Consider the following 13,214-nt stretch of genomic DNA (forward strand, 5'->3'; position numbering starts at 1 on the left):
TATATGAATATCCAGAGCTATTCTGGAGCCGTTGGCCACAGGAGGCTATTGAGGACTCAAAATGTGGCTAGTTTGTATTGAGATGTGCTGTACATGTGAAACATTCCCGAATTCCAAGAAGTTACTGTAAAAAAACCTAATGTATAATGTATCTCAATATTTTTTTCTGTTGGCTACATGTTGAGATGATACTCTTTTGGACATATTGGATTAAATAAAATTTATTAAAATGAAGTTCTTTTTTTTTTCTTTTTTTGGAGATAGGGTCTCCCTCTGTCCCTGGGCTAGAGTGCAGTGGCATCATCATAGCTCACTGCAACCTCCATCTCCTGGGCTCAAGCGATCCTCCTGCCTCAGCAGGGAAGTGCATGGTCTATTGATTCATGCGGCTGCTAAGGGGAGAGTGGACTGTGGGTGGGCCAGATAGAGGGTCAGTTGCACCTTCCCGTGGATGGAAGGCGGGGCGTTCTAGGAGGAAGAATCTTAGGTTCCCATACTCTCTGAGCCAGGGTCATATGTGGCTGGGCCTCCCGTGGGACTCAGTTTCCCCGCCTGTAAAATAGGCCACAGTATCCGTGAACCCTGGAGGAGCCCACTGCCCTGCAGGAGCGGCCGTCGGCGCCAGGGGGCGCCTCCTCGATGACTCGGCGCTCGGCTGGCCAGGCGCTGGCGCGTCGCCCACTCGATTGGTCGGGTCCGGGCGGGCCTGAGCGCCGCCGGTCTGCGCCATTGAGGAGCGGCGGGGAGGAAGCGCCGCGCTGTGCCGGGCTAAGGCGCACGGCCCAGGGCACCGACAGGTAGGGGCCGAGCGGGGCCGCGCCGGGCGGCGGGCAGGACCGGGACCACAGGGTTGGCGCAGACCCGCGGTCGGCCGCTCGGGCTCCGCCTCAGACTTGGGGGCCAGGGCCCACCCTCGGGGAGCGCGGCGCTGGAAGCCCGGGGACCTCAGCGTCTGGCCCACCTTCTGAGCCCCTCCGGGGAGCCCTGGGGCGTCCGCGCCCCCGAGGGCTCCGAGCCTGTGGCCCTCACGGGGACCCCAGGAACAGGGTCGGGGCTGGCTGAGCCACGGGGATCCTGGCGTCCATGTCCTGGGGAGTCTGAGCCCCTGCCAGACCCCGGGACCCTTTTCAGGGTCCCAGCAGCCTGGCACCCTGGGATTGGGGGTTAGTCTGCGTCTGCCCACCTGAGTCTCGGTCTCAATGCGGGACCCCAGCGTGCGAGCCCCCCACATTACACCCAAGAATGGGGCGCCAGTCAGTTCTCCGGGGTGTCTTAAGTACCCCGTTTAGCCAGCTACCCGAGGTCACGCTATGGGGTGGAGACATCAGGCCTAAAACCTGCCTTTATCTCTTGGCCCCCAGGGTCGCGCCCTGCCCGAGACCTTAATCCCAGGTGTGGGACCCTCGGGACATTCCCTCCAGGGAATTGAGCAAATGGGTGGTGGGGTCTCGGTTCCTTGGAGGTGGGGTTAGGGTTCTTAGAGCTGAGGGAGTGGCAGGAGGGCTGTGGGAGCCTCTCCTCTGGGCTCTTCCTGTGGAGCCAGCGGCCTGACACCCGCCGCCGGCCCCCGGTCTCGGAGCTCCCTGATGGCGGGGTGCATTCTGCCCGACCGCCTCGAGGAGGGACGCCCGGGTACAGTGGCCAGTCCTTCCTATTCCCCGGTCTGGCCGCTCCTCGGTGGGAGGGGCCTGGCTCAAGGTCATACCCGGCTGTCTGCCCGCTGGTGGGCTGAGCACGATCCCCCAGTGTCACTTGCCCCACTGGGTAGGGGAGGCCAGGTGGTGGTTAGTGCCAGGCAGCTGTCTAGAAGCCCCGATGGACCAGAGTGTAAACACTTTGGGATTCTGGCCAGTCTGGCGGCCCTTCCTGACACCGGATTCCTTAAGGGAATCCTTGAAGTGGCTTCAAGCCCGGTTTCAGTGCTTAGCAGAGCTAATGGATGCTATCTGGTTTGGGTCTTAATTTACTGACCAGGGCCTTTTACAGTGCTAATCACTCATGTGTTTTGTTTTTTTTTTTTTAATCTGTGCTTTGCATTCTTTTACCTTCAGGGAAAGGAGGTAGAGCCTGAACATGTTTACAAACTGGTTGTTTCTCTTTATTTGGAGAACATTGTAGTTGGTACTTCAGAGAGAGTTGACATTTAGGGCCAAAATTAGTGGCAATAACTCCAAAAATAATGAGTACCCTGACTTTGGCACCTTGCCTAAGTGTGTTTGGAGTTCACATAGTGAGACTAGACTAGTGAATTTCACATTTTATTTTCACAGATTTATTTGTTTAAAGTTACAATAGAGAAATGTTTCTTTTATTTAGACTGTTAAGCATTTTTTTATTTTAAAAAATTTGTTCTTGTAACCTTTCTAAACAAATGTAGCCAATAATCCCTAGCAGATTCCTAATTTTACTTAACTGTAAACTTATCTTTAGGCCTTAAAACATATCTTCCGGCAAGGCGCTGTGGCTCCCACTGTAATCCTAGCACTCTGGGAGGCTAAGGTGGGAGGATTGCTTGAGCTCAGGAGTTTGAAACCAGCCTGAGCAACAGGAAGACCCCTGTCTCTGCACAAAATATAAAAACTAGCCTAGCAGTGTAGCATGCATCTGTCGTCTCAGCTACTCGGGGGGCTGAAGAGGATCGCTTGATTGAGCCCAGGAGTTTGAGGTTGCAGTGAGTGAGCTATGATGATGCCACTGCACTCTATCCCGGGCAGCGCAGCGAGACCCTGTCTCAACAAAACAAAACATATCTTTGGAAAGAAATTAGACAAGTATTTTACTAAATGTCATTTTTTTTTTTCTTTCTACTGTCTCTTGTTGACAAATAAAAATAAATCTTGTCTGGAAGTGCAAGATACTGTTGACAAAAGTCAGTCTTTCCGGGAGATTGAATTAACTCTTAAAGAGACTTTGTGTTTTGGGTTGTGATTCAGTAGCAACCTTTCAGTTGGGATAAGTGTGTCTTCTGGCACTAAGATGAAGCAATAGAGGTGGGGGAAAGTATTTGGAAAGGATCCTGAACCTTTCAGTTGGGATAAGTGTGTCTTCTGACACTAAGATGAAGCAATAGAGGTGGGGAAAAGTATTTGGAAAGGATCCTGAAAGTAGGCTGGTTCCCAGTGGGACGCATGCCATAGCAAATCCGTTGTGCCCAGCATGTTGGCTGATGACCAGCGTGGGTGGATCAGAGCAAGATTTGGAGTCACAGTTCTCACTGGGCTCTACTAGTTGAGCCATCTGAGAACCCATTTAAACTTTTGTGTCTGAATTTCCCTCTTGTTAACTTTTTGTAATATTAAAAGTAATGTTTTTTGTAATATGATAAAGATCAGTTATTAGAATGGGCAGTAGGTACTGAATCTAAATACTGTAGCTGGCACCAGAGGATTTCTAGAGTTTGTAATTAATGACTAAGGTTGTTCATTGTGTCAGCATCATGTGGTGCCCAGGTACCAGAAATGAAGTTCTAGGACATACAACAATAGTGATAAAACGCTGCCTTCTCCCTCCATTTATGTTATTTTATGAATGATCCTCATGAATAAATTTGCAAAATTGAATTAGGGCAGCCTTAATTAGGATCATTGGAGGCTGGGAATTTCATTCATATAATCTCTTAGGCATTTTGGCCTTAATCTAGGGTAGGTTTTCTTAACATTGGCCCTGTTTACATTTGGATTGGCTGATCTTTGCTGTGGGGGCTGTCTTGTGTATTGTAGGATGTTTAGTAGCTTCCATGGTCTCTACTCACAGATGCCAGTAACAGCCCCTAAGTCTTGATAATCAAAGATGTCCCCAGACATTGTCAAATCTTGCCCATATGAGAACCTCTGATCAGGACAAACTAATCCCAAGGTAAATCACTATAAGCAAGCAGTTTAATGTGCAGTTAAATTGAAAAGATACACAACTTTGAATTGTAGGTAATGAGTGACTATTCCTTGCAGCTGCATCAAAATGTAGGTGTATTGGTTTGGCCCTTCAGTTACTGATGGGGACATTTTATAGACTCTTACCCTGTCTTTTAAAAAATTCCGCTTTGTATTTGTCCACCTTCAGGGAGGTAGAGTAGGAAATCAGCTTAGAAAATCATCCAGTTTTTCTGTTGATTTCCATTTTTTTTCTTTCATAGATTCTTCTGTGACCATGAGAGAGAAAAATGATCCATGACTTTTAAACACCTTTTCCTGAGGATATAGTCATGTTGGAAGGTCTGGTAGCCTGGGTTCTCAATACCTATCTGGGGAAGTATGTCAATAACCTGAACACTGACCAACTCTCAGTGGCACTTCTCAAAGGTGAGTACGTGTATTTCTCTTTGGTTAAAGTATTGCTTTGTAGGTGGCATTTTCTGTTTTTTATATATTTTATGTTGTATTGAGAATCATAAAACCTAATGCCTAGATGGCTTTTTATTAAATACGTGTAAAAAGGTAGTATGTTCTCCCATATGGCCCTGATAATTATTACAGGGTAACTTAAGTATGTAGCTGTATTGCTGTAGATTTCAGGGAACTATTAAATATTTAAAACAAAACAATCTATACTAGTGGTGCCTGTGCTTTGCCCTGGTTAATTTTTTAGCTTTATGGAGGCAGCCACGCTATAGTGACAGTGGCATTGAGTTTGGTTTCAGATATCGTTTTGTCACTTACTAACTATGTGAACAATAGCTAATATTGAAATTCTGAGCCTCAGAATTTTTTTAGAAAAAGAGGTAATGTACTGCCACAGGGTTGCTGTAAGGATCACATGGTCTAACATTTAAATCTCCTAGCTTGCTGGCGTATAATAAACACCCAATATGCAGATGATGTGCGCTCAAAAAAAAAAAAATAAAAAATAAACATCCAATAGATGTTTTAAACTATATTACTGTGAGATCTTCAACAGAATTTCTGAGGCCTTTTCTTGCTCAGTAGTAAAGGACCGAAAGCTTAAGACATTTTAGCCTTTACAGGCCTATGTTTGGTAAATGCAATCCCTGATTTGGCATGGGGATTGGAAAACTGGACTTTCTCCTTTTCCATGTTTTAATTTAAATTCTCTTTAATATCTGTAGAGAAAGAAGGCAAACTTAGTCTGGAAGCATGTAAAATCATAGAAGTGGAAAGGAGAGCTCAAATACAGTGAAAACCTCACCTTCGGGGGTATGAGTTTTGGCAGGTAGGCCAGGACAGTTTAGTAGAGAAAGCAGTGATAATAGATGTTTGCATAGTCCTAAGAATAGGGTACCAGTGATTCACCTGTTCCTTAAAATGTGTTGCTTTCCAAGTTTTTCTGACCAAACACTTGTGGCAGCAATAGGCTGTGGGAACTGTCCCGGTCGCCCTTCTCCACTCCCTTCCTTTCGCTGGAGACAGAAGTGGGTTCTTTCCTATTCTGCTTTTCCTCCTGTCCTTAGAAGGGAGCAGCTCAGTGGAAAGTGAAAGTGGTCAGTCTGTCAGGGACGAGGAAAAACCAAACCAAACCGTTATTCTCTATGACTTTTTAAAAAAAGTTAAATTTTTTTTTCTTTTTTTTTTTAGAATATGAAGAGGGCAGTGCGAAGGGGAGTTCAGTTTTCTTTTTTTTTCTTTTTTCTTTTTTGAGACAAAGTCTCACTCTGTCACCTTGGGTATAGAGGGGCGTCATTGTAGCTCACTGCAGCCTCACACTCCTGAGCTCAAGGGATCCTTCTGCCTCAGCCTCCCAAGTAGCTGGGACTACAGGCGTGCGCCACAGTGCCCTGCTAATTTTTCTCTTTTTAGTAAAGACAGGGTCTCACTTTTGCTTGGGCTGGTCTTGAACTCTTGAGCTCAAGCCATCCTCCTGCCTCAGCCTCCCATAGTGATAGGATTACAGGTGTGAGCCACCACACCTGGCCATTCTCTATGACTTTTAATGAACCTGTGGAATTTGAGGAATGTCCCTCTGCAGAATAGGAAAATGCTTTTCTTTCATAACTGGTGTTAGTGTGGTATCACATACTTACGAATCCAAAGCACAGTGCAGTGCTTGGCCAGAAAAATCGAGGGAGCATCGCAGTGCCCTGGGAGAATGGCTTTGTAAAGAACCTGACGCTGTTTGTTCATCTTGATGACACGGTTAACAGTGTTTGGGGGTGAAGGGTACTAGATAGGAATGAGAGTGTTATTTCAGGCCATCTGCAGATGTTTACTGTCCTAGATGTGTTGGGAGATGCAAAGGAGACTGAAATATAGTAGCCAAGAGTATTGATTTTGTAGCCAGACTGTAGATTTACTCCCTTTACTGGTAACTTGGGCAAATTACTCAATTTGTTTATGCTTCAGTCTCCCTTTTTGTAAATTGGAGATAATGTTAACTATCTCATAACATTCTAAGGACTAAAATTCATGTGGGTTAAAGAGCTTAGAGCTGTTCTTGGCATATAGTGGGCTTTCAGTCAAAGTTAGTTATCATATCATCCATCTTCACGATCATCAACATATGATTGGCTGGTAGGATGGACTTCAAGGGTAGATGGTGCACACATGCAATTATGAAAGTAATAACATGCAAAGTAACATACAAGTAGTTGAAGGACAGAGATAACACTTGTGTTAGAATTTCACTCATACAGTCATTCAACAAACATTTATCGAGCATGTGCTTTGGTCAAGACTCCGTGTTATGGAATGATACAAAAAGGGAGGCAGTAGATTATAAGCTCAGGTGTAGGGTTGAACCCTGGTTTCTCCACTTACAAGCTGTCTGTGACTGTGGCAGTTTACCAAAGCCTCTTCACCCACTTTCTGTCTCCCACTTACTGCCCGAGATCAGACAGATCTAGTATGAACTCTAGCGCTACCACTCACCCCTCTGATTTTTAAGCAAATTGCTTGTTGTCTAAGCTTCATTTTTCTCATTTGAAAAATTGAGAAATTAATAATATTTCCTTGTTTCCTCATTTCCCGTGAGATGAAATGAGATAATGTGTATGAAGTGCCTGGTACATAGTAAGACCTCACTAAATGATAGCTGCTGTTGTTATTATTCCACCTCCACCGCTATAGTCCCTGCCCTTAGAGAGCTGCTAACCTGTCGGGGAGACACAGTATGTAGTAATACAAGGCAGTATACGTTCAATTGTTATGCTGGAGATACAGGCATATGCAGTGGAGCACAGAGCAGGAGAGCCATTCATTCTGTGTGTAGGACTCTGGGAAAGCTATAAAGGTAGCTTTTGAGTGGATCTCAACAGGATTTCAATAGTTGGCACAGGGTGGTTCACCACATTCCAGGTAGAAGCCTGTGAGCAGAGGCTGAAAACTGCAGGGCTTATTTGGAATGGTTTGGGGCCAGGGGGTAGAGGCATCCAGTGCCATGTCAGGGAGTCTGAACTTTGGTCTGTGGGCATATCTGTCTATTTGCAGTCCCAAACTTCAGTTCCCCTTCCTTTTTCTTTTTATAAGCTTTGAACCTCAGGTTGGCCCTTTAAATAACCTGGAGCAGAGGGAAGAGAATTCCGTAATCCTTAGAGATGACTGAAAACCCACCAACCTCTAAATTCACCCCAGTTTTAGTGAATAGATTTTTTGCTAACCTGAGATGAGTTTTTGGATGAGGCATCCATGAATAAGCCTATACGTTGTCTGTCTGGTAATAAATGAATGGCAGTATCATTTATAAAGTACTCACCTACTTTGAGTGCTTTACTGCCAGGCTCCTTAGAGGGACCTTTCCCAGCAGGGCCAGTTGTGGGTGTGTATTTGAGTGGGTAGAGGATTAGGAAACCTTCAGTCCGGAATCACGGCTGTGTTGTTTTGCCTGATCCTTTGCTTTTTGCTTGGTGCAGTCCGTTGTTTCTTCTCATTCTTTCCTCTATTTCCTCATCTTTCTAGACCTTCTCCTTTACTCTCTGCACTTCAGCTTCTGTAACTTTTCATGGTGCAAGTTGCCTATGATTCCTTCCACTTCCCCAAAGCTGTACAGCAGCTAAGCAAACCCAGGGCCCACCTGCCTTTGTGACAGATTTGGGTATTGAAAGATAAGGCGGTTCCAGGTGCAACTGATGCACTTCAAAAGAAGAAACTATATACTTGCCCCCTTTAAGTCAATCTCAACTAAGGAAAATGTTTCATGGTTTTTTCCCCATGATTATTTTCTCCCCAAATGTGGGAATGGGGAGTTGTCTGGGGTTGTCTTTTCCTTTCAGTTAGTTGTAGGGTATGTGGGGCCCCATGTGGACAAATGTTCCTGCAAAAATAAAAAAAATAAGCTAACTGCATTTGCTCAGAATCTGCCAAGTTACTAGATTTGAATTCTTTACAAGCTAATAATCCACAAATCCTGAACAGTCATTTAAAGGAAAAATAATCGAGTTTCTTGCATTGTTTTGTCTTTGGAATAAAAGGCTTGCCTGCCTTTCTTAACTAGTTAATGGTTGTTGTCTGTACTCCCTGTTCTTAAAAATGTATATCTCAGACAGATTTAAATGGTTCAGAAATTATCTTGTGTTGTGCAAACAGTTTTGTAAAATGATGGCTCTCTCCCCAGCAATTTGGGGATGGGAACCTGACCTTTTCTTTCATGTTTTCAGTGGCTAGCACAGTGCCTACTACAGAATAGGGCTCAGTATGTATGTGTGAATGAATGACTCGCATAGCCAGGAGGGTGAGAGATCTAGCTGCCCTCTCGTCTGTGCACTTTTGGGTTTAAGTTATCATAAAAGCTGAGTCTGAAAAGGACTTTCAGTGGTGGTCCATTTCATTGCTTTGCTTTCTGACCACTTATTGCACCTACAAGTAGAGGTACAAAGTAGAACACGCAGAGATGGTCTCTCCTGAAGAAAGAGTATAAATCCTTTTAATGGCCAGTTTTATTAACTAACCCGTGGACTTTAGAATGTAGTGTGCACTACACTCATTTTTTGGTGTGTAGGGGGGTGAGGATGAGAGGGGCTTGTTAAAAATTATAGATTCCTGTGTATCATTCCCCAAGATTCTGATCTAGTATGGGTGGCGGTGGGGCTCAGGAGCCTGCATTTCATCCTAGGTAAGTCAAATGTTGATGTCTCTATGGTGAATATTAGCCTAAGCTAGGGGTTTTGCACACTGGCCAGCTTGCCAGATTTGGTCTGCAGACTAAGGACGGCTTTTACATTTTTTTTTAATTTTTTAAATTTATTTATTATTATTATTATTATTATTTTTTTTGAGGCAGAATCCCGCTCTGTCACCCTGGCTAGAGTGCCGTGGCGTCAGCCTAGCTCACAGCAACCACAAACTCTTGGGCTCAAGCAATCCTTCTGCCTCAGCCTCCCAAGTAGCTGGGACTACAGGCATGCACCACCATGCCCGGCTAATTTTTTCTATATATATTTAGTTGTCCAGCTAATTTCTTTCTATTTTTAGTAGCGACGGGGTCTCGCTCTTGCTCAGGCTGGTTTCAAACTCCTGACCTTGAGCGATCCTTCTTCCTTGGCCTCCCAGAGGGCTAGGATTACAGGCGTGAGCCACCGCACCCGGCCAGCTTTTACATTTTTAAAGGCTTGTGGAAAAAAAAAAAGGACAATATGCAACAGACATCATATAGTCCTGAAATATCTACTATCTGGCTTGTTACAAAAACAAGTTAGATCCTTGCCTAAACTCTTCATGCGTCAGCTGTCATTTATGTGTGAGAGTGGGTGGTCAGGAAATTAGTGTAGATAACACAAATGGGCTGGTGGTAGCACTGCTGTGACCTTTTATAGGTCTATTCTAGATACAAAACTTTTCCTTTTACCTTCAGTGCTTTACACACAGTAGGTGCCCACTGTATTTGTTGGATGGATGTTTCATGATGTTGTTTTTATTTGTAGGTGCTGTTGAATTAGAAAACTTGCCATTAAAGAAGGATGCTTTGAAAGAACTGGAATTACCATTTGAAGTCAAAGCTGGTATGTAGAATTAAAGGAAAGGTAGAAAGTTTTGAGTCTTTGTTTGGAACATGAAACTGAGAGCCCTGGAGTTTTATCTATTTGACCAGGAAGAGGAAGGATAAGAAGTGTTAGGTTTTTTTTTTTTTTTTTTTGAGACAGAGTCTCACTCTGTTGCCCGGGCTAGAGTGCTGTGGCGTCAGCCTAGCTCACAGCAACCTCAAACTCCTGGGCTCAAGCGATCCTCCTGCCTCAGCCTTCCAAGTAGCTGGGACTATAGGCATGCACCACCATGCCCGGCTAATTTTTTCTGTGCATATTTTTAGATGTCCATGTAATTTCTTTCTATTTTTAATAGAGACGGGGTCTCGCTCTTGCTCAGGCTGGTCTCAAACTCCTGAGCTCAAATGATCCACCCACCTCAGCCTCCCAGAGTGCTAGGATTACAGGCGTGAGCCACTACGCCCGGCCAGAAGTGTTAGTTTTTTGATCAGTCTTAAAGTATGGTCCCTGAGCCACTTGTATCAGGATGATCTTGGGGTGCTGGTGAGGAGGTCAGGTGGCCCCCAGACTTACTGAATCAGAATCTCTGAGGGAGTGTTATTGAACCTGCATTTTTAATAAGCACCCAGGTGATTCTTATGTTTATTAAAGTGTGAGAACCTCTATTCTAGATACAGGGCATTCTTATTGTAAGAGAATTCATTACAGGTATTACAGAGAGACTGCATACTCTGTTGAGTAAGAGGTGGACTCTGAAACAGTATGCTTGGGTTTATATTCTATTTCTGCCATTTTCTGGCTATGTGACCTTAGGCAAGTTATTATACCTAACCACTCTGTGTGTGCTTCCTTATCTTTAAGATGAGATAGTAATAGTATCTATGTCATAGGATTGTTGAGAGGAATGCATGAATTAATACATTAAAATTACTCTGAACAGGCCAGGCGTGGTGGCTAACGCCTGTAATCCTAGCATTCTGGGAGGCTGAGGTAGGAGGATTGCTTGAGCTCAGGAGTTCGTGACCAGCCTGCGAAAGAGTGAGACCTGGTCTCTACAAAAAATAGAAAACTTAGTTGGGCATGGTGGTGCACACCTGTAATCCTAGCTACCTGGGAGGCTGAGGCAGGAAGACCCTTCGAGCCCAGGAGTTTGAGGTTGTAGTAAGCTATGATGACGCCACTGTACTCTAGCTGGGGCAACAGAACAAGACTCTATCTCAAAAAAAAAAAAAAAAAAAAAAATTAGAACAGAACCGTTCCTGGCACACTCAATAGATGTTAGCAGTTGTAGGACTTCTGCAGGTACTAGGTTGGGTAAGGAAATAAGAATTGTTGCCAAATAAAAATAGTCACTAATGAATGACCCTTATAAAGTTATTCCCTATTCAGATACCTCTCATCATTCAGCAATAGCTTGTTGATGTAAGTCTTCCCTTTATTTTGGGTGCTTATATTACATTAAAATGCAAGTATAGTGCAAATTGATTGCTAGGTGAAATAGAATGGAAATCTTGCAAAAGATTGAGGCTTTCTTAAAGTCAATTCAAGTGATGGGTGAACTGCCAAAATCACAAGCAAAGACATTGACAAATTATAGAGTTTGAAAGAAACCCTGAAGAATCATGACATTGTGGATACTTCCAAGACAATATTATTTTGGTATCAAAGGATTTAGAAGCTCTTCGGAAAAATTGATGAAGTTTTCTAGTATTTTTGCAAAAATGACCCTTTTTTTGCCTTTTGCATTTGCAAAAATGATCCTATTTTCTGCAAAAAGTAAAGTATAAGAGAGATTATATTTTGCTTGTCAGAGAGCTATCAGAATGATATACATCCTTAATAACATGTGAAGTGCAACTGTGCACTAATTATAATTAAAATTATTTGTGAAAATTGGCATGGTTTTACATAAATTTTATTTTTTTTTTTAGGTAAAGAATGATTAGAATTTTTATTATGAATCATATAAATAAGAAATATGCAAAAACTGTTTTTTTTTTATTTCAGCTTATTGTGGGGGTATAAAAGTTTAGGTTATATATATTGCCCATGCCCCCCCATCCCCCCGAGTCTGAGCTTCAAGTGTGTCCATTCCCCAGACAGTGCACATTGCACGCATCATGTAGGTATACACCCATCCCCTCCGCCCGCCCTGCATAAATTTTATTAAATATAAACTTATTTTCATTTTTTTAGATAAAATCCAAATTTTTTCATTATTGTAAAATTTCTTAATTTGTTATTATTAGTAGATTACATAGTGGATCATTTGGTGTTGTCATTAAAAATATCATTGTTGATGATGTTCCTTTATCTTAAATATAACAGATCAATCCCACTTAAATTCTAGATCTTAGTGGGTAATGATTATACCTTGATAACACGTGCCGTGTTTCGTAGGTAGAATATTAGTTGAGCTTGTAGATCTTTTAGCAACCCATTAGGACAGTTCATATATTCTTATGCTTATGTGTTATTCCTAGAATGGTGACTTGCCTCTTATAAATTGAATTTTAAGAAAGGATGGGCTGAGCGCAGTGGCTCACGCCTGTAATCCTAGAACTCTGGGAGGCTGAGGCAGGAGGATCGCTCGAGGTCAGGAGTTCGAGACCAGCCTGAGCAAGAGCGAGACCTTGTCTCTACTAAAAAATAGAAAGAAATTATCTGGGCAACTAAAAATATATAGAAAAAATTAGCTGGGCATGGTGGCGCATGCCTGGGGTCCCAGTGACTCGGGAGGCTGAGGCAGTAGAATGGCTTGAACCTGGGAGTTCGGGGTTGCTATGAGCTAGGCTGATGCCACAGCACTCTAGGCAGAGCAACAGAGCCAGACTGTCTCCAAAAGAAAAAAAAAAAACAAAAAGAAAGCGTGTATTCTAGGAGGCTTGGCTAGAAATGGAAGAACTCAGGAAATGAGTGTTACCATTTGTGTTACTCCATTTTGCACTACTATAAAGGAATATCTGAGGGTGGGTAATTTATAAAGAAAAGAGGTTTGTTTGGCTTATGGTTCTGCAGACTATACTAGAATCATGGCACCAGCATCTGCTTCTGGTTAGGGCTTCAGGGAGCTTCCCATCAAGGCGAAAGGTGAAGGAGGAGGAGGAGGCCTGTCACATCATGAGAGGAGAGAGAGAGAGAGAGAGAGAGAGAGAGAGAGAGGTGCCAGGCTTTTTTAAGCAGCCAGCTCTTGAGCTAAGAGAGTGAAAACTCATTCATTATCACATGGAGGGCCGCAAGCCATTTATGAGAGATCTGCCCCCATGATCCAAACACCTCCCACCAGGCCCCACCTCCAACACTGGGGATCAAATTTCCACATGCGATTTGGGGGGACCAGACATCCAAA

At 43.7% G+C, this 13,214-nt stretch overlaps 1 protein-coding gene across 1 annotated transcript in view; it reads left to right on the forward strand.

Annotated features, from left to right (window-relative positions):
* Positions 1–753: 753 nt before the first annotated feature.
* Positions 754–13,214, forward strand: part of VPS13D (vacuolar protein sorting 13 homolog D) — a 248,113-nt gene continuing 235,652 nt past the window's right edge. Inside the window, exons 1-3 of the mRNA XM_069479363.1 lie at positions 754–797; positions 4,133–4,298; positions 9,806–9,883. Of these exons, the coding sequence (XP_069335464.1) occupies positions 4,202–4,298; positions 9,806–9,883 (175 nt within the window). The 5' untranslated portion in view covers positions 754–797; positions 4,133–4,201. The remainder of the gene's footprint in view (positions 798–4,132; positions 4,299–9,805; positions 9,884–13,214) is intronic.

The sequence above is a fragment of the Eulemur rufifrons genome, chromosome 8, assembly GCF_041146395.1.
Source record: "Eulemur rufifrons isolate Redbay chromosome 8, OSU_ERuf_1, whole genome shotgun sequence".
Lineage (NCBI taxonomy): Eukaryota > Metazoa > Chordata > Mammalia > Primates > Lemuridae > Eulemur > Eulemur rufifrons.